Source organism: Mesoplodon bidens (assembly GCF_964165515.1).
Source record: "Mesoplodon bidens genome assembly, chromosome: 19".
Taxonomy (NCBI): Eukaryota; Metazoa; Chordata; class Mammalia; order Artiodactyla; family Ziphiidae; genus Mesoplodon; species Mesoplodon bidens.
The window spans coordinates 55,034,330-55,055,498 of record NC_138179.1 but is presented as its reverse complement, the minus strand read 5'-3'; the positions used below and the strand labels follow the sequence as shown (position 1 = coordinate 55,055,498).

At 48.0% G+C, this 21,169-nt stretch overlaps 1 protein-coding gene and 1 long non-coding RNA gene across 2 annotated transcripts; one reads left to right on the top strand and one right to left on the bottom strand.

The window, feature by feature from the left end:
- Positions 1-10: 10 nt before the first annotated feature.
- UBE2Z (ubiquitin conjugating enzyme E2 Z) lies at positions 11-14,702 on the bottom strand. The gene is made up of 7 exons (XM_081218593.1): positions 14,292-14,702; positions 12,236-12,308; positions 10,118-10,305; positions 7,546-7,657; positions 5,064-5,176; positions 4,184-4,274; positions 11-2,059 (listed from the first exon to the last, which is right to left on the bottom strand). The coding sequence occupies exons 1-7, from the start codon at positions 14,603-14,605 to the stop codon at positions 1,889-1,891; spliced, it is 1,062 nt and encodes a 353-aa protein (XP_081074719.1). The 5' UTR covers positions 14,606-14,702; the 3' UTR covers positions 11-1,888.
- Positions 14,703-14,797: 95 nt separating this feature from the next.
- LOC308607008 lies at positions 14,798-19,753 on the top strand. The gene is made up of 2 exons (XR_014013941.1): positions 14,798-15,020; positions 19,034-19,753. It is a non-coding gene; the product is annotated as an uncharacterized lncRNA (long non-coding RNA).
- The last annotated feature ends 1,416 nt before the right edge of the window (positions 19,754-21,169 follow it).

Below are 21,169 nucleotides of genomic sequence, written 5' to 3'. Positions count from 1 at the left end.
CGCTTCCTCCTTCTGCCAAAACAAACTTTATTGCACCAAAAAGAAAAAAAAAAAAAAAAACTTCATTTATGTACAGTCAGATATAAAGACATCTCTTTGACTCCTGTGCATATATTTCCTCAACTCAAGATTAGGACGTGAAAGTCAGGCTAGTACGCCAGACATGCTCTGCCCATGGCAGGACCAAGGAGAGGATTGTCACTTGAAAGTGGGAACACTTCAATGGATGACAGCTAACACTGGACCAACAGACCAAGGGCATTCTTCCAAGCCCTGTACTAGCTCTGGGAATGGAAGAGGGAAATTGGAAGCAGGGCCCCTTCTTGAGTCTCCTTGTGAAGAGACCCAGCCTTCAGGTATCAAAGCTACACTTCGGTCCCCCGAGCCCACTTCCCGTCCAGTCCCTTTGCTTCCTGCCGTCCCAAGTAGGACATGCTCCTTTGTGCCCAACCCCCTTCCCAACTTCCCCAGGGAGTCTCATGACCCACAAGGCAGAGGCCTCTCTAGCAGCGGGCAGAGCAGGTACAAGTTAGCCTCTCCCTTACATGTGGCTGGAATACTGACTGAGGCCCTGTGTCATGTGGATCACCAATACCCCACTGGGAGACCTATCAGTAAGAATCTGGAAAGTACAGGAGGACACATCAAAAAGGGGAAGGATGGGTTCCCTTGATGCCCCGTGTCACAGGGCACCTAAAGCACATTTTTTTTCTGAGCCAACCAGATAAAGGATCACTGCAGCTAAATAGGGAAGCGACACAGCCAGGCAAACACCCGTCAGAGTCGGTGACAGAGAGCAGTTGGGGGTGGGAGGGGGAGGAGAGGAGTCTCCAGAGTCCCAGCCCCAATCCCCTCTGCCACTGGCCACCCTTGCTCCCCACGACTCCCTGGGCTCTGAAGTGAGGAGGGGGACTACAGGCTGAGGTGAAAACACAAGGACAGCCAAACAAAATACAACAGGACTAGCATCAGCCTCCCCCTGTACCCCACCCCAGGAGTAAAGCCCTCATCGTGACTAGTACTTATGAAAAACTCTGAGAGAGACTGTTCTATGTAGTGGCTCTAATCCCATACACACAACAGCTGTCCGCACTGGGAAATTTTCAAATAAGTGACTGCGGGAACAAACGGCATTTTCAGCTTCTTACGGTGCCTGTGCAGAGGCTTCACCAAGACCTTGGTTCAGGCCCAGTCACATTCACCTTCTGTCTTAACTCTAGAATGGGTGAGGGAGTGGGGGCGGAGGAGAAAGGTGCTCAGGCGCTAGGTAAAGCTTACTCATCAGCAGCCTAGACTCCACCACTGTTCCTTCTCTTTGGTCTGTCTAGAACAGTGACTATAAATTAGGAAAAACAAAATTATGCTGGCCTGTGGGAAATAATGGGGGTAAAGAGGCAGGGAGGAAAAGGGCATTGGGAAGCCCTGCTTCAAAACTGAAGACAGACAGACAACCACCCAGACTGCTTAAGTGTCACGGACAGCCCCCCACCCCAAGCTACCTTCCAGATATCCCCATAAATCATTTGGGCGCACTCCCTCTAGGAACTGCAATTTCTGTCTCCACCTGTCCCTAAGGAGCTGGCCCTGTGGAGAGGTGTGTTGGTTGTTTTGTTTTTGCCAGAGGCCCTCGCCCTAGGTGCTCCTGCATAGGTACCTTGGCCCCTGATATGGGATGAACACAGCCCCAGATGCTCGAGAGCCAAGGAGGTCAGAGCGGGAACAGCCTCCCCACTTCCACACCCTGGGATCCAAGCTTGCTTGGTTCTTGCCATCTTGCGGGATGATGTCACATTTGGAGGGAGATACACAAGTGCCTCTCCATCCCTGGGGTGGGGGAAGGGACTTTGCTGGGACTCTCGAGTGAGGGGAGGGGAGAGGGGAGCAGGGTCTAAACCCTCAGGCTCCCATGCAGGTCTGTCTCTGTCCCAGACGAGCTGCTATCAGAGTCCATTTCGGCGTTCTCATTATGGAGCCTCTCCAGCACTTTCTGACGAATCAGTCCCAGGCGCATCAAGAGGGACTGGTAGTCAAAGTGGCCCCGCTTCTCTCCAAAAGGGTCCTGTGGGGGAAAGGAGACAAGCGGGAAGGAAGATTCAAGTCTGGGTGGCTCACCCTAGACAGAGCAGCTTTAGGCCCACGTGAAACACACGCTCAACTTCTGAGCCTGGGGACGGAAGCGGGCACAGCACAGAGTTCCCAACAGCAGACGACACCATCTTTGTTTAGGAATACTGTGGCACGTTCACCACCCCAGACAGATCTGGCTTGGGCCAACATTACAATGTGTTTGCGTTCCCCCAAAGCAAGCCACCGTGCAGGAGGGGGACACAGTAATGGCGACATCGACAGGGAAGAGAAGTTCAAGACCAGGACTGGGATCATTCAGTTTGCTGGTGTTTTCAATAAACCTCATACAAACTATATAAGGGGGAAATTATCCTTCATTCCCTCAAAAAGGGCAATTTGCTTTTCTGAGATCACAGGCAGGTCTAGAATGAAGGAGTTCTGACTTCGGATAAGTACCTGCCCTCCTCCCCATGGACCAGTCATCACATTCCTGTCCAGGTTTCTGGGCATCACTCCAGTCCTTGTCATTCGAGATCAAAGATAACCAAACATTACGTGGAAAGGGGTTAACTGTCCTTAAAGTCTCAAAAATAACTATGGGTGGGGTGGAGGGTATAAAAAAAGAAATTTAAAATGCTAAATAAGGATTACGGCAGCAAAGTGGCTCGCCCAGGGCTCAAACAAGCGGAGACCTCCTTCCTCGGCAGTTACAAGAAAGTCCACGATCTTCCCTCTCACAGAACGTCTGCTTCTCCCACCTAAACTCCTTCCACGCTTCTGCCCACGCATTACCCTCACGATCAAGGGCCAGTGGATGTCAGTCAGTCTCTTGTGACTACAGCCCATACTTCTCACATCTGAGGGTTATGTTCCCCCAACGCTGAGCTCCACACTTACTCCGGAGCCGCCAATTTCCCAGATCTTCCTCCTGTCCTCACTGGCTCCGTGTCCACCCGTTCTCCGCCTCCCCAGGTGCTGCTCCTCCCTGCCCTTCCTTCATCACGAGTCGTTTTTCCTTCACAGACTGAACATTAGAAATGCTGCTAGATACCAGCCATGATCATTCCTGATGGGGAACAAGCTACAGCATGCATCATCCTCGACATAGTCTCAAAAAAGGTTCAGGAAGCAAGTCAGCCTTGAGCTGGTCCTGCCCTTTGAGTTTAAATGCGGCACGTAGGAGGGAAGTCCTTGAAGGGAGGATAGGGAAGCTACCATCTCTGAGCAGCACCTGAGGAAACAGAACAGTTACTCCTACTGCTGGTGGTGCTGGGTGGGTGGGAACATAGACCAAACAGAACTGGAAAGAACCTGAAGAGGCTTTAGCCACTTATCCAAGTCACCACTTTTCTAAGCAAGTAAATGATCCAAGAGACACAGGACTGGCCCTTCAGGACAGGAAGGTTCTCAACCAGTCACTTATATTTGATCCTATTTACAATTCGGTTTAATAAGAACCTCTTTTTTTTTTTTTAATATTTGTTTATTTCGTTGTGCCGGGTCTTAATTGCGGCATGCATGTGGGATCTAGTCCCCTGACCAGGGATTGAACCCAGGCCCCCTGCATTGGGGAGCACAGAGTCTTATCCACTGCGCCACCAAGGAAGTCCCAGAACCTCTCCTTTTAAGCAAGCCTAAATTCTGCATTCTTATTGGAAGCAGAAGCACATTTCCCCAGTAGAGGCAGAGAATGAACAACTGGTTACCATCCTTGTATGAGGTTCTTTCAACAGTAATTGCACACCCAATGTTTCCCTAAGCATTCCTTCCCTTAGCACCCCCCTGAGCTAGGGATGGAATTCCAACAGATGACTCTCATCATCCCTAAGTTCTGAGAGGGCTGAATGTTCTTGGTTTGAAAAGACTACTGACCGAGAAGGGAAGGAGTTCCAGGCTAGAAAGCAGGATGATTCAGATTCTACTCTTGAGTACCTACTTTATGCCAGGAACCTAGAACCAACTCCATATGACTTCAGTCTCTCTCTGGGCCTCAGCTACTCAATGCACCAGGTTCCTTTTGGCTCTGAACTCTATGAGATGTGGATGTCACCCTTGTGAGGGGGGTTTACATGGTCTGCTGTAAGGCCTCTGGAGTCAGCAGCAGGGGCTCTGTTACCTGCATGGTCTGGCCTTGAAGGTGCAAACGATCTTTGCAGGCCACCTCGTAGAAGTCGTAATACTCCAGGAAGGACTTCTCCATCACCCCCCTGGAAGACAAGCAGAGAAGCTTCACTCAGGAACAAGAGGGGAAGGCACCACCCCTTCACCATGTAACCTTAATGCCAAATTCAGCAGCTAGAGTTCCCAAGACCAGATGTGGTTTCCTACAAAGATGTTTCAATGGAAAATGGAAAAAGAAACAGCTGACTGCCCATGGTTGATTTCCCTTATACCCTAAGGATTATCAAATGAGAGTGACTGTTAATACGGACCATTTGAACTCCAACTTCAACTCATGACTTGCTCATTCTCATTCATTTTCCATAGGCCATCCCTAATCCCAAACCTTACTCAAAATTCTCCTAGATACACCTGAAACATTGTAATCAACTATATGTCAATTAAAAAAAAAGAAAGAAAAAACCGTGGCCCCACCCATTTCCTAGAAAAGTTTGCTTCATTAACTCTTTGCTCATCTAGCTTTTCACACCTAGAATAAACTTGAACCCTAAGAAATGGGTTTATTATGAAGCACTCTGCACCTCACTTGGCTGTACAACAGTTAAGTGTTTCTAGTCAAACAGGGGCTCCCTGAAGGCATGGACTTGTGTCTTTCCCATCAGGCTCGGCATCTCCAAGGACCAAAAAGCTCTCTGAACTTCCTTCTGGGAAACCCCTCGGTCACTCGCTCTTTAAAAGCATGAACCACATCTTGCCTTTTTCTGTCTTTCTCTGGTGTCCAACACTGGACTTTGCCCCAAAGGTTCTCAAATGTACGAACAAGCTAAATATCCAAAAGGAATACCAAGTACCAAGTGGGCTCTCTTTACACATACCGTAGGGGTTCAGGGCAGGGACACTTTCCTTCCATCATGTCACAGACCGCCACTCTGATGGTCTCATGCCGAATACATTCATTGTAATTTTTGCTGTCTCCTGGATGTCTCTCCTATAATGTGACAGACACCACAGTATCCAAGTACAAAATTTAGGTAAAAAGAAAAGCCAATGGGAAGAGATTTTAGGATTAGTATGTACGTGACCCAAGCAAATGAACTAAGAGGATACCTTCCCCACTACATGGCAGATCCATGAAGAGCAACTAAGTCCCTGAAACCACTCACCCCGCCCACCCCCGCCACACATACCAGTACCCATCCTCTGTTATGGGTCATTTGACCTATAAGCAGCAAACCACATGCATCAAATTTCCCTAAGCCTGAAATGAAAGCCCTCGCAGGAAGGATTAAGTGGGAAATAACCATGTATAAGAATAATGGTGGGACAAAAAGGTATAAATGATGCTAGGAGTCTTAGCCTGAAAAACCTATAGGTATCGGGATGCTTCCTGATTAACTCCTTTACACATCTGTGGATTCCACCATCACTGAATTCAACTATTGTCTATCAGAAGTAGAACCTGAAGTTTTCAAAAGAAAAAACTCCGAAACTGGTCTGGAGAGCTGACAGGAACATGTGGGCGTGAACAGACGGGAGCATGGCGTTCCACCCTTTGACTCCTCCCTTGTTCCCCCCTCCCACCACCAACTCTAGTCAGTCAGAGCCTTGGCTCTGATCAAAACATGTAATGAACAGGAAATACACACATGCCTTCAGCCTACCACCACGGTTCCCAATGTGCACCACAGCGAAACCACAAGGGCACTGTGGGATACTGTAAACTTTTTGAGGAAAACCACAGTATTCAACACCTGTGAAACTCCATGCAAACTACTACCTTGAGACAGGTAGTTCAGTTTTAATGTTGAACCGTATTACATTCCTTTTTTTTTTTTTTGCGGTACGCCGGCCTCTCACTGCCGTGGGCTCCCCCGTTGCGGAGCACAGGCTCCGGACGCGCAGGCTCAGCGGCCATGGCTCACGGGCCCAGCCGCTCCGTGGCATGTGGGATCCTCCCGGACCGGGGCACGAACCCGCGTCCCCTGAATCGGCAGGCGGACTCTCAACCACTGCGCCACCAGGGAAGCCCTACATTCCTTTTGATGACATATTGTTTTCACGAAGCTGGATTTTCAGTCACTACTTGGATAAATAGCAAGTAGCATATGAAAACAGGAGGAAACAGAAATGAGGGTGGTGGCTCTGATCTGATTCCAAGATTTTAAAAGTTGTGGGGCACTGAACAGGTGTACACATCCTATTATTAAGTCAGTGTAGTCATCTGAGAAGGAAGTAAGTTGTTTGGACCTAACTACTTAACAAATGGAACAGTATGGCATTTCTTTCTGCCTGGGGAACTGTGAAAAAAACTACCAAGACAAGGGGGTTCTGTGAGCCAAGAATGTTTGGTAGTTTTAAGAATAAAAGTCCCATCTCTTGAATTTCCAAACAAGACGTAAAAATCAGCTCCTTGGTTAGCCAATGAGGTCCGTTTCCATTTCCACCTACTCCTGAAATCACATTCACTATTTGTTTGAAAGGATGGCTTAGGGAATAATTTTAGTTCATTCTTAAAAGGTATTTCCATTTGTTTAGGACTACAGAAGAATCACCAATGTTAGTGTTATCTCAAGTAGTTTCAAAATGAATTAAGCCGTTTTAATCATTTAAACTGAATGATTGTATCTTTTGATAATATCACTGGAACTCTTTTCCTGTGCTCATGAGTAATCTGGAAGGGGCTTTGAAACAATGGAAGACTTTGGGCTCCTGGGACTACATCCTGATCTGTGTGTCCTTGTGAAAGTTAACTAACCTCTCCAGGTCACCATTACCTCAGCTGAAAATGGGGATAACATTTATCTTGCAGAGTCAGTATGAGGATTAAGTGAGAAGATACATATAAAAGTCTGGAAGTGGCTGGCGTACAGTGCACCCTTGGAAATGATGAGTTTTCTCCACCTTCTAGCTGGCAGCACTGACGAAAATATTCTTGCCCTAGCCAGTGACTGTTCCTGCGGCTCTGCAGGTAACAGGACTTCGTAACTCCAAAAGGAAGTGTGGCTCAGCAGTAGTCACTAGGGGGCACCTTAAGGGAATACTGGGGAATGGAGGCATACAGAAGAACACACTGGCTCCAAGAGCCCCCAAAACAGATGCAGAATCAATTTCCAAATGACTCCACTGAAGTTAATCCAAGTCAAATGGAAATAATTTGACAGTGTTATTGTAATTTAATAGGGAAAAAAATTCATTATTAAGGCACACACATGCCAGCTCCTTTTTTCTCCCACAGTGACGAGTTTAATACATGGGGCTGAGCCAGGTCAAAAACAAAACAAAAACCCTCAAGTAGATCTTTCAGATCCCTTAAAACCCAATATTCTACACCCCAAAGCTGGGCCCACCTGGCCTTACCTGCTCAAAGCCAGGTTCATTGTGATAGGGGTTCTCAGTCATCAGGGACTGGATGGAGATGAGCACGGAAGAGATGCTCTGGGCTGGGCTCCAGGCAGGGCCAGTCCACGTACTGCAAAACACATCAGAGGCAAGGGAAGAGGGTGAGGCAGAGAGAGACGGGAGAGGCCATACAGAAAGACCAGTGTACGAGTACCCCGGGGCCTGGCAGCACCATCACAAGTGACTCACTTTCTCTTTCACTATTAACACTCTGGAATTTCCCAGCCTCCATCTCACCCTCATTCACCAGAAATCACTCAACTGCCTAATCCTCTTATCAAGTGTCACAAAAGAGGGCAAAGCAAGCAAAGTAACTTTGAAGGGATTTTCTTTGGGCTAGGAGAGAAACAGTAGCCAGGGAAGGTTCCCTTCATCAAAATGAAAGAAATAAGGTAAGAAAACAGCTCCAAAGGCAATCTAAATGTTAACCTCTATGGATCTTAAAGAGCTTATTTATTTATGGGTGGTGATGGGAGTCACAGAGAGGAGAGAGAAGTTGAGCACAGAGGCAGAGAAGGGACTGAAGCTGCCTGGTTAGAGGCCGTGTGGTGGGGTTGGTGATCGGGGATCCAGCTCTCTATCAAACCCCACAGAGTGTCAAATCCTCTGAAAACTACAGAACTCTGCCAAAGGACGGAAAGGGAATAAGGGGCACTTCTAGAGTGTGGAGGGCTTGAAAATAATACATGAACATCATCTTCAACAACAGAGAAACACCAAAATTGCTCCTCTCTTTCATATGCCTGATGGAATGTTGGGAGAAGGAGGGAAGCTTGGACATTAAGGACATTTATTTTTAACTCAATTAATTGAAGAGATGGCACCTGAGCTGGAAGCTGAACACAACCTGAACCAGGACTGGCTTGTTCAAGTTAACTTGCCACTTCCCTTTCCCTGATGGCCTTGAGGGAAGGCCACTAAGTAATGGGGAACAGTAACTTCCTCAGGGCTCGCTCTTCAGTGCCTCTCAACCTCTCTTCTCAGCTTCGGTCCCCCAGGAACCCTAGACCTTGTGCTCTCCGACGCGTCTAGTATTTGGGGATTGAAGTCAACAGGGTAAGCTCATTCAATTTCTTTTGTAAGTCAGCCCAATATTTTTTTCTAGGTAGGGAGGAAAGGAATGCAGCTGTTAAGGTGAATAGTCAACTAAGTACACATGGGAATTTTCTACTCTGATTCTTTTTTTTTTTTTTTTTGGGGGGGGGTCTTCCCAGACCAGGGCACGAACCCGTGTCCCCTCCATCGGCAGGCGGACTCTCAACCACTGCGCCACCAGGGGAGCCCTCTACTCTGATTCTTGACGGCAAATTTTCAAATTCAGAGTAGCTTCTCCTTTTCCACCCAATACTTCTGCCACTTTTACCCCACCATCTTACTTCCCCTGTTTCTACCGTGAACTGATGTTTGCTCGAAATAGTTTTATATTGGCCTAATGAAGGAAAACCTAATACAAAAACACTTTCAAGAACAACTTTCATACAGAAACAACAACTAAGTTTCCTTACCACTGTGGTTTACATATACCACTCACTGTCCTTCCAGCACCGACAATCCTACACCCTAACGAGATAAAGGACTTCTTTAAGGACAACCTCCTTCAAAGGACTGTCTCACTGCCGCAATCACAGAACATATTCTTCGATCTGAGAGAATTGGGCAGAGGGAGAAGTTTGTTTAAGCTGCCTTTTCCCTACACAAACCTAAAAATATATTGGATTGGACAGGAAGAAAGAAAACAGTATCACCAGTCTGGGCAACTTTCTTAACTTCAACTTTTACTTGTTCTATGCCCCAGGGAAATTCAGACCACACTAAAAAGACCAATCCAGAATATGCTACAAGATATTTCTATTCTGAATTTTTAACCCCCAAAGGAGATTAAAAGGGAATGGATGAGAACTACATGAAGCAAAATCTTGGTAGCACCCAGAAACAAAAATGTACTTGAAACATCTATTTCATATCTGATGTGACTTCCAACCTCAGACATTTTTCATTCAGTTGCTAAAATATAATCATCATCATCACCACCACTGCCTCCAAAGCCACTCACGAGAGACTCAGAAATAAGACATTCACAGCCTTGAATGGGACAGGATCTGCAGCCTTTCTCAACCTGCTCAGGAGAGAATTAAGCCCTGATGCCCTAAGGGAGTGGCCCTCCAACAGTTTGCGCCAGAATCACCTGGAGAGCCTGTAAGACACAGACTGCTGGCCCTATCCCCAGAGCTCTTGGTATAACAAGTCTGGGGGCGGGGGCCCAGACTCTACGTGGCTATGCATTTCCAGATGCTACTGCTGCTCGGGGTGAACCACTTCACTAAGGCATCCATTGTACGTCATGAATTAACTTCTTTTTCTGCATCTAGAATGACAGTAATCAAGTACCATCCGGGGGAGAAGTGAGGAAACAGTCACTCCAGTCATTTTCTGTGTCCTGTGATTCAGATGAGAAACCCTGGTTGATGAAGGCTGGCCTAGAGTAATATTTGCTAACAACCAACTTGGCCACTTAGAAGTCTCCTCTTACCCTAGAATACTCAAGCAGACTTTCCCATTGCGGTAGAAGTTGGGGTTAAACCTCACTGTGTTATTGCCCGTTGTCATCAGTTTGACCCGAGGTGGGTGGATGGGATAGTCGGGCGGACACCGAAACACGAACAGGAAGAAACCCCCTTCATAAGGAGTGTCAAATGGGCCTGTGATCAATGCATGAATCTGCAAAATAAAACCCCATCTCAAAATTGTGAGGTGATGTCCCATCCCAAACCCTCCTGACTTCCACTTGCTACCCACGCCAGAGGCAGGACCTTCATCTGAATCCATATTCCATATCCTCACCATGAAAAATGAATAGCCTGTGCTCACTCACACTAATAAATATTTTTGGAATTTTAAGAAACCCCATTACAGTGTAGTGGCATCTTTCTCAGGGGTTACATTCTAAAGTTAGAGCCCAAGGTGAAAATTGAATCTAGCCAAAATCACCCTTGAGTGTCCCTTAAAACTCCCTTAAAGCATGTTTTTTGTTCGGACTTCCCTGATCAGTATTTTATATAACAAATGGATGAGAACACCAACGTGCAAAACATAATATACATCTGTAAAATACTGTCCTAGCATGTTTAATTTTAAGAAGTCAATACCTATTTTTACTGAGTACGTATGTTTGGATTTGCCTAGGTTAAACATGCGTATGATGCAACTCCACCCTCCATTTATGTGGCACCAAGGGCAGGGGATGAATGGAAAAGAAGAAAGGGATTGGAGGCCACAGCACCAGTGCCAATCACAGGGCAGAGCTGAGGGTTGTGATGGAGGCCTACGGTATCTGTCTCCTCCGCAGAGGATCAAACCTACTGTGGAGGATGTGGCTCAGGCAGCATCCAGCTGTGTGAAAGATACAAAGAAAAATGGGGAAACTCAGGGTCCACTCGGAGCCATAGACTATACCCAGAACTTTCCCCAACACTGTAGGTTAATAATCATATAAAAAAATCAGCAGCACTTGAAACAAAATGCTAAATTCTCTTCCTCCAGCTGTGATTTATTGAACAAGACTTCCCTTCTTGAAGGGAAGAAAACCTAACTGACTCAGTTATATTTCTTCATCTACAAAGGCTCCTAGGCACTTAAGTCTGCTCAGAATTTAAACAGCAAGAGGAAAAAGGACCTGCAATCCAGTGCCTCTGGCTACAGTCCCCGCCTCGCCCTGGTGGCTCCTATGTTATCTTTTAGCCTTCCGTCAACTGGAATAGCAAGCTCAAATGGTATCAACATGACATCAATTCTGGGACCCCAGGGACTAGCATATTAACACTAATACTTGACTAAGAACAAGATGTCCCAGGGAAAACATTTCCAACCACATAAAAAGAAAAAAAATCAATTTAAAGGGAAACCTATTCAAAACAAAAGAGACACACAAACAATACCAAATCTGAATTTTTACTATAAGAAATTTGACCCTACAAGGAGTTTTCATTTAAACAACACTAGACTTAGGTAATCTCATTTCTTCCCGATTTCAGTTTAAGTAAAAATTCACTTCTCAGGGTAGAGCAATCAGTGACAGAGAAGTCTAGGTATCTATGCCAGAGGAATTTAAGCTTTCTCTGTGTCTGTGTGTGGGCAAGACAGGAACGGTCTTTGGGGTGGAAAGGATATTCAAAAGCAATCAGTAAGGACAGGAGCCTAAACAAGGCCCTGTAACTACAAACACGGTTCACTCGAGCTTGTCCCATCCCCAACCTTCTTGGCATCTGACTTACAGCACCACACTTAAAGGTCAAGAGAGGCAGGATGGGGAAGAGTTGGCTAGTACAATAGGGTGACCATGTAATTTACCATCCAAACCGGAGCATTTCTGAGAGGGAAAGAGTGTGCTCTATTAATACCTAAGCTTGGACAACAGGCATGAACTGGGCTTTTCCAAGCCAACCAGGACCTTTGGGCACCCCAAAACAGATACCTGTTCAAGGCTCCGCTGCACCTCACCGTGTGACCTTGGGCAAGCCACTTACTCTCTTGGGGTTTTGATTTATTCATCTATGTAATCAGAGGTGTGAGCTGGATCATCTCTTTTAGGCTCTTTCAACTTCATGGGCCCAATTTCCCAGTAACCCCCAAACCCCACCAAGGTACATACCTTAGTCATGTCAACAGTATCAGGTACAACGAACATTCCTGGAGGAGGCTCCTTATAAATGGACATGATATCCCTGTATAACACCAAGAGGAAGTGGGGGAGGGAGTGAGGGAGAGGAGAGAACAGGGGGGTCCCTTGGGCAGGACAGTCGTTATCACCTCGGCGAGGCCAGGGTTCGAGAAAGTGGTGCTTGGTACCACAAATGTTTGCACCGTCTTGTTGGCTGAGAAATCTCAGCTGAGTATTTGTCAGGCAAGCAGAGAGCAAATTATCATCAAAGGGGCATTGTTTCCTCAGGGGGAGGGAAGGGAGAGGGGGAAAAAAAATCAGAGATCCCAACGGTACCCGATGTCACCCTGGAAAAGCCACATCCCATTGACTCTCACTTCCTCCCACATGGCACTTCATTCACTCCCCACCTCCGAGATTCCCAGGTACTACGGCTGAATGCGAAATGAAGATTTCTCCGTAACTGGGAAGGCATAATCAACTCCACTAAAAAACTAATTCCATAAACCACACAGTGGACCGTTGTTAGCACGGGGATTATATGAAGCAAGAGAGCTAGCAGGGAGCAATAATGGCCTTCTTGCCCAGGAGACTAATAGTGTACAGACCTCTTCAGGTCGGGATGGGGACCCTCTGAAATTGCTGAGAATCTCACAGGTGGAGGATGACATGAAGTCATTACTATAGAAGATGAGAGGACTTCTAGGTCATAGCTCATCAACGAGAATGGATCAGTTGTGCGCAAGGGCCTATAGGTGGGAAATCTAGGGACTTGCTACGGTACAGAGGGACATAAAAAAGTGCAAACAAGCGACAGAGTGGAGGAAAAGTATTGGCAGAACTCAGAGATATGTTAGGATTGGAAGACTGAAATGGCTGAAGGAGTACAAGAATTGAGGAGTGCTGAGTTTCTTAAGTTAGAGGTGGCAACCTTGATGGAGTTGGCAAACTGTGTCAGGCACTGGGCAGGTACTTTACACACAGTATGCTGTTTAATTTTTAGTACAACCTTCAAAGTAGGCAGAAACATCTGAAAGAACTTGGAATGTGGGGAATGTGATTACCTAGATGAGGATGACTGTGATGGTGGCATAGGGAGAGAGAGTCTGGCTATCAGCAAACAGGTTTCAGGATTAACAGCAGCTAAAAAGCATTCCCTTTTCCTATGAGATAGGTACTATGCTAAGCAATTTCACAAAAACATTATCTGTTAAATGATATGATCTGAGATCAGTCACCCAAGAAATAAGCACAGAAGGGACTTGGGCCTTTGTTCCTATATTTCAATTGGGTACATTTGCTTCAGAAAGTAAATCACATGACTCAGAGGAAAGAATACAGAAAAGAAAGTCTTGAGTGGGATATTACAAGCCAATGTGAGACTGGGGGGGGGCGGCGGGGGGATGGAAGCTTGAGTTCCTGGAACAGGTGTGAGAGTAGAGAGCTTTGGGGTTCTGGAAAAGTGGTTCAAGAGAAGGCTGCGGGCATGCGTGGGAAGCGACCTAGACTTGGGGAGGGGACTCTGTGGAGGGGGTTGAGGAGGCCGGGAATAAAGCCAGGATGGCCTGACGTCTCAGGCCGGGCAAAGCAAGCTGTGTGTGTGTCTTACAAATGGGGCTCGGGAGGAGACGACGCAGGGGACCGCTGGGTGGGGCCTCCGGGCTGCATCTAACAAGGCTGGGGTGGAGAAGGGGGGAGAGGGGCGGTGCGGAGGGCGGGAGGGGGTGTTACTGAAGCGCCGAAGGGTCGGGTTTCGGGCGGGAGGTCGGGAGGTGTGGGGGAGGGTGTCCGGACTGGAGACCGAGGGCTCAAAGGAGGTTACCGAGGGGCGGGGTCGGACCTGGATACGCGAGGAGGGGCTTGGTGCGTGTGGGGCTGGGGGCGGGGGGAAAGGGGACTTGGATCCCGACGCTCCGGGCTGGCAAGACGTGGGCTTGGGAGCTGGGCCGCCGCGAGGGCAGCGGGGGTGGTAGTGGGACAGGGTGGGGGGGGCGGGGAAGGTCGAGCCCCGGAGCTCGGGGCTGGGGGAGGAAAAACCCCGGCTCACCGCTTGATCCGGAGTAGACACTGCGGCGCGGTTCGCTCGCCGTCCCAGTCGGAGCTGAGTGTGGGGTCCCAGTGGCTAAGCAGCGCGGCCCCGTGGGCAGCGGCCGAGGGCGGGAGCCCGGGCAGCGGAGCCAGGCCGCTCCCTGGGCCCCCGGCCCCGCCCGCTGCCGCCGCCGCCGCCCACACATCCGGCAGGAAAGGCGGCCCGAACCCGCCGCCGCCGCTAACGCCAACAACACCGGCGACGCCGCTCGCCCCGGGGCCCGCCGCCCCGGCGCCTGCCGTCGCCGCCTCTTCAGTCGGACTCTCCGCCATCGCTCCTTCGCTTCCGGGACTGCTCGGCAGCACGTCCGCCGACCAGAGCGGCCGCTGCTCCCTCCCGCTCCCCGCACCACCGAGAGCCGGGCCAGAGTGTCCCCACCCTCCGCTTCCCCGGCCTGGGCGGCGTTGGCTCCGCCCACCCCCGCCCCGACCAGCGAGAGGCACTCTGCAAGAGCGTCCACCCACAGTCCTCCAGGGCGGGCGGGGGTCGGAGCTCGCCGGCCAAGCGAGGGTACTGGGCCTGCGCGGGTCCCGCGCTTTGCGGGAGGAAGTTCTGAGGCGGATCCGGACTCCTAGGTGCAATTGAGGACCCAATTCCAAGGAATATTTTAGTTTCAAGCGTTGAAAGGGGAGGAGAGGAGGACCATTTACCACATCTAGGAAAGCGACCCTCAGACGTGCCCAAGGGGTAGGATTGGGGATCCAGCTTCCTTGTGGGGAGGTGCTGAGTAGAGGAGTTGACTCGCTTAGGGCTCTTCCTGTCCGAAAGTCTCTGTGATTTATCCTTCCTGCACCCTCACCCACGGAGGGCAGGCTGCCATTGCCCCCTGCCTGCAACAGGACCAAGAGGAAGGAAGGAAGGAATCAGGAACTACGAGTGAAAAACTACCTCGTTTTAGAGTGTATTCGATATATATTTATGAAGGGCTTGCTAAATGCCAGGCACTTTTGCTAGGCGTTGCCATAGGGATAATAAAACAAACCTAGAGAAGCTTGGTAAAAAGAAGAAAATCAGGCCTCCCGACTCCAAGCTCAACATTTCTTTCCACAAGGCCTTGAATATGCAGGAATCAAGGGGCTGTGAGTTTCAATCCTGGGAGGATTCCTCAGGACTTTACTGAGATTAAGCTGAAAAAATACAAGCCATCAAGAAACAAAAACAAGCCATCAAAAAAAAAAAGCTTTCCCTTTTCTCCCTATCAAGAGTACAGGATCATAATCTAACACTCCCAGCAAGACCTCGGGCAGCACTCAGTAACCAAACATACTGATACGTCTGTAGCAAAGCATATGAATATTCATATTAATTTGGGTACACTTATGAATATTCATATTAAATCAGACGAATAGCCTCACTTTGTTTTTTATTTTTAAACTTTTAATTTCTTTAATGTATCTATATTTTTATTTTTGGCTGCATTGGGTCTTCGCTGCTGCTCGCGGGCTTTGTCTAGTCGCAGCGAGCGGGGGCCACTCTTCATTGCGGTGCGCGGGCTTCTCATTGCGATGACTTCTCTTGTTGCCGAGTGCAGGCTCTAGGCGCACGGGCTTCAGTAGTGGTGGCACAAGGGCTCAGTAGTTGTGGCACGTGGGCTCTAGAGCGCAGGCTCAGTAGTTGTGGCTCACGGGCTTAGTTGCTCCGCAGCATGTGGGATCTTCCTGGCACAGGGCTCGAACCCGTGTCCCCTGAATTGGCAGGCGGATTCCCAACCACTGCGCCACCCGGGAAGCCCCTAGCCTCACTTTAGATTACGTTTTGCCGCCAAATTTGTTTTTTAAAAGAGAAGTCCTGTTTTCACAGCTTTGTGAATTTTCCAACCAGGGACTGTGGAGTTGAGTGATAATAGCCAGCATTTATTGAGAGCTAAAATACTGTTTTTTTAGTTAACATTTATTGAGTGCCTAATAGGTGCCAAACGCTTTTTTTTTTTTAACACAAATGGGTTTTTGTTTTTTTTTTTAATTTTTGGCTACGTTGGGTCTTCGTTGCTGCGCGCGGGCTTTCTCCAGTCGCGGCGGGCGGGGGCTACTCTTCGTTACGGTGCGCGGGCTTCTCTTTGTGGTGGCTTTTCTTGTTGCGGACTACGGGCTCTAGGCGCGCGGCCTTCAGTAGTTGTGGCACACAGGCTCGGTAGTTGTGGGTCGCAGGCTCTACAGCGCAGGCTCAGTAGTTGTGGCGCGTGGGCTTAGTTGCTCCGCGGCATGTGGATCTTCCCGGACCAGGGCTTGAACCCGTGTCCCCTGCATTGGCAGGCAGATCCTTTTTTTTACTATTATTTTTAAAATTTTATCCTATTTTTTTTTTTTTAAACACTAAACTACACCCATTACATCCTCTTCCCTTTTTTGGGGGGAGGGGGCTATATTTTTATTTTATTTTTTTTGCGGTACACGGGCCTCTCACTGTTGTGGCCTCTCCCGTTGCAGAGCACACGCTCCGGACGCACAGGCCCAGCGGCCACGGCCCACAGGCCCAGCCGCTCCGCGGCATGTGGGATCTTCCCGGACCGGGGCACGAACCCGTGTCCCCTGCATCGGCAGGTGGACTCTCAACCACTGCGCCACCAGGGAAGCCCTATCCTATTTTTAAAATTATTTTTGGCTGTGCTGGGTCTTCGTTGCTGTGCACAGGCTTTCTCTAGTTGCGGCCAGCAGGGGCCACTCTTTATTGCGGTGCGCGGGCTTCTCATTACGGTGACTTCTCTTGTTGCGGAGCATGGGCTCTAGACGTGCGGGCTTCAGCAGTTGCAGCACACAGGCTCAGTAGTTGCAGCACGCGGGCCCTAGAGCACGTGGGCTTCAGTAGTTGTGGTGCAAGGGCCTAGCTGGTCCGCGGCATGTGGAATCCTCCCGGACCAGGGCTTGAACCCGTGTCCCCTGCACTGGTAGGCAGATTTCCAACCACTGTGCCACCAGGGAAGTCCCTGGCAGGTGGATTCTTAACCACTGAACCACGACACCACCAGGCAAGTCCCGTGCCAAGTGCTTTGTATGTCTTATTTATTCCTTTCAACAAAGCTATGAAGTAAGTACTATTATTAGTCCATTCTGATAGATGGAAAAAGAGAGGCTCACAGAGGTTCCGTCATTTACATGGGTCACAGTGAGAGCAAGCCAAATCTGTCTCCAGAAGAAACGTTCTGACCACTGTGAAACTGTCACAGTTTGGAACTCTCTCCCACACTCATCACGTTGTACCTTGTACTAATTAGGGTCCTTTGGTACCTGTTGCTTCCACCCCCTACTACCCCCTGCTCCCCGTTCTTCGGACTCTAGATCGTGTATTATCTATGAATCCAGCATGGGGCCTGTCACAGCTTAGGTACTTAACATGAAGCAAAATGAATTGATACAATATTTTATACAGATTTCATGTTTTATTGGTATAGCGTTTTACCACTCTATTATAAAGATGCCTAAATATCTCTGAAAGGATATGCAAGAAACTGGTAACAGCGGTTGCCTCTTGATTGCAGACAAGATGGGGCAAAGGGCATATATATACACATACATACACACACACAAACACACTTGTACTTTTTAAACGTTGTGCTGTACATCTATTGCCTATTCAAACTATATATTTCATTCATTTTTTAAGGATTCTGGAATTTTTCTTGGGTATTATTTACTTAGTAAGATGGTCAAAAGTCAACCCGTTGGGTAACCTCACACAAAGAAAAACACTACTCCATAGCTTCTCCATGGCTACAGACTGCAGAGGCCCATAGGGGGCCCATGGGGTGAGAGAACTCCTCAATGGGTCCCTTACTTATTATTGGACCATTGTTTTCAGGTACAAGGTCCATTAGAGATGGGACAATGAACAGAAAAACACTTACCTCAGATCCAGAAAAAAAGAGGTTCAACCTTTGATATGTACCACTCTGCAAATATCCTCTTTGAGCCTATTACTGCATCCATAGAATGGTGATAATTACTACCTCTCAGGGTTTTTCTGAGGATTAAGTGTGGCATTTTTAGAAGTGTTTTGCAAAGTGGTAAGCACTCTCCAAATAATTGACACCTCACTTGCCCATGTGCCTTCTCTCCTCTGGGCCTGTGCTCATATTTTCTCTACCTGGAATACGCTTTCCCTTTATTAGGGAAAATCCTAGTTATTTAAACTCTCTAAGCTTCTATTCTTCATCAGTAATATTGATAAAATAATAGTAGCTATAAAGAAGAGATGATGTGATGATGAATGTGCACAATACCTGGCCAAAGTAAGTGTTTGTTAATAATAATAACTGTTATTATCTTACATTTTATTTATTTATTTTTGGCTGCATTGGGTGGCTTCTCTTATTGTGGAGCATGGGCTCTGGCTGTGTGGGCTCAGTAGTTGTGGCACATGGGCTTAGTTGCTCCATGGCATGTGGGATCTTCCCGGACCAGGGCTCAAACCCGTGTCCGCTGCCTTGGCAGGCGGATTCTTAACCACTGTGCCACCGGGGAAGCCCTGGTTTTTATTTTAGTGGTTTGGTTACTCATCTGTCTAGCTACTACATATGACGTCCTCTAGGGCAGTAAGCATGGAGCACCTATCTTGTATCTCCAGGACCTGACATTCAGTGAGTATTGCAGAAATGGTAAACACAATGGAAGTGGAGACATTGTAGCCAGTTGCCCTTCCCCTGGCCACGGATCTTTAAGATTTCACCTCCTCTCCCTCAGAAATGCCTGTTTTCTTTCCACAAGGGCTGGCCAAGCTTGTACAAAGAATCTTCAACTCAAGGTCTAAAGGGCTGCAGCTGCTTGAAGGACCAGCTCACCAACCCCCAAGGGAACTCCAGAAGGCCTCTAAACTGGGAAGAGGAAGGACGAGGGAGAGGCTGGCAGAACTTTGTGAACTGGCATTGCTTAGTCCAGTGTTCACTGACTTTTTCAAGGCAACACCTGGCTGCTTTTCCCTGGCAGCTTGGCCAGAGGGCAAGAGTGTGCCTTCTGGAGCCACTCCCATGGCCTCTGGGGATGGATGACACAACCAAGCTGTCTTCCGACAGGAAACTGGATCCAACCCTCTCTCTCCTCCCCAGCACATTGGACTGCATTGAGCCATCTCTTAGTGCAGCAAAGTTTGGTAGCACCTTGCTCATGGCAACCTGGAAAGCACTCTCCCCCAGGACAGAGACCAGCAAGTATCCTGGAGTTCAGGTCACTGCTACGCTTCGACCCTCTAAACAGATACATCGTGAAGATCCTTCTCCCCTTCCCCAAGGTCCTGTGTCCCCCTGCTCTCTGGAGCAGTCCTTCCCCTCCAGGGCCTAGCCTTTTGTCTTGGGCTCAGTGCCAGGAACAGATGAAGAGTTCCCACCCAGGTCACAAATTGGGGGCTAAAAGGAAAAATCAGAACTTGGACTGGGTGTTGGAGGCTTCTGATTATAAGTAATAATAGCTATATTAAAAATTTTAATAATACATGTATTATGTGTTATCTCATTACATATCTCAATACATCTTTATATTACATATATCATTAACACTGTACATGTATATTAAAAATACTGTACATATATACATTACATATATTATCATTATTTGCATACATTTACCTGTATTATCTTACTTTGTTGTCACAATCACTATGAATTGTTCTCATCCCCATTTTAGAGATGGGGAAATCAAGGCTCAAGGGAGATAATTAACTTCATAGTTAGGAAATGGCAGGGCTGAGATTTGCACTCCCCTCTAACTCCCAAGTTCATGGTCTTTGCCACCTTGCTGAACTCTTAAGGCAGTGGTTACTCAGTGTTTTTTTGGTCATTACCCCTCTTCCAAGAACAGTGCACCTCTGTATGCACTCACAAATATTTTGCAGTAAGCAAAATGGTCCCATCCATGGGCCGTAGAGCTTAGATAAAGAATCTCAATGGTAATGGACTAATTGCCTCCTTGGGGGTGGGAGCACATTCTCTCTCTTTTTTTTTTTTTCTGATATTTATTTATTTATTTGGCTGCTCCTAGTTGTGGCACTTGGGATCTTTTAGTTGCAGCATGCGGGACCTAGTCCCCTGACCAGGGATCGAACCTGGGCCCCCTGCATTGGGAGTGCGGAGTCTTAGCCACTGGACCACCAGGGAAGTCCCGCACATTCTCTCTTGACTCAAGAGTTCCATGGGCCCACCAACCACATTCCCAACCCTGCTGATTTGGATTTGAAAGCCCAGCAATTCCAAAGCTGTTTGGAACCCATGATAAAGGGAAATTCTTACCAGCCCCTTGGGAAAAAAATAGGTTCCTGGAGCTTCACAGGAAGGAAAAGGTAACCATCTTGCCTGGGGGCTGCTCCTTGATTACCACCAAAGGGTAGTGACCTGGCAAGGATGCCAGCCTGACATCCCAAAAGGTTACTGCATCCCATTTGCATAACAGCATCACCAGTTAATCCATTGCTCCCTTGGTGATACCTCAGCTGCCACTTCAACCTCAGTCTGATTCCTTCTCTTTGGCCCCAAGATTCCTGGGCTCTGCTTCAGGTTCTATCACTGGGTTGCTGTGGACAATCTTGAGAGTTACTTAAGGTGAACAGACTAAGAGGACAAGTAGCAGGTTACAGTAGACCAACAGTCCTCAACTGGGAGTGATTTTGCCCCAGAACTAGGAGACATTTGTCAATATCTTACATTTGGCAATTGGTTGTCACAACTGGGGGAGGGGAGGTTGCCACTGGCATCTAGTGGGTAGAGACTAGGAAGTTGCTAAACATTATCAGACAATGATTTATCTGGTCGGGAATGTGCCAAGGGTGAGCGATCCTGTGGAAGAAGACCACCATGATTGTTGAATGTTAGGTGGTCTCGGATTGAAATCGTTGGCCTGCTGTATGACCTTGAG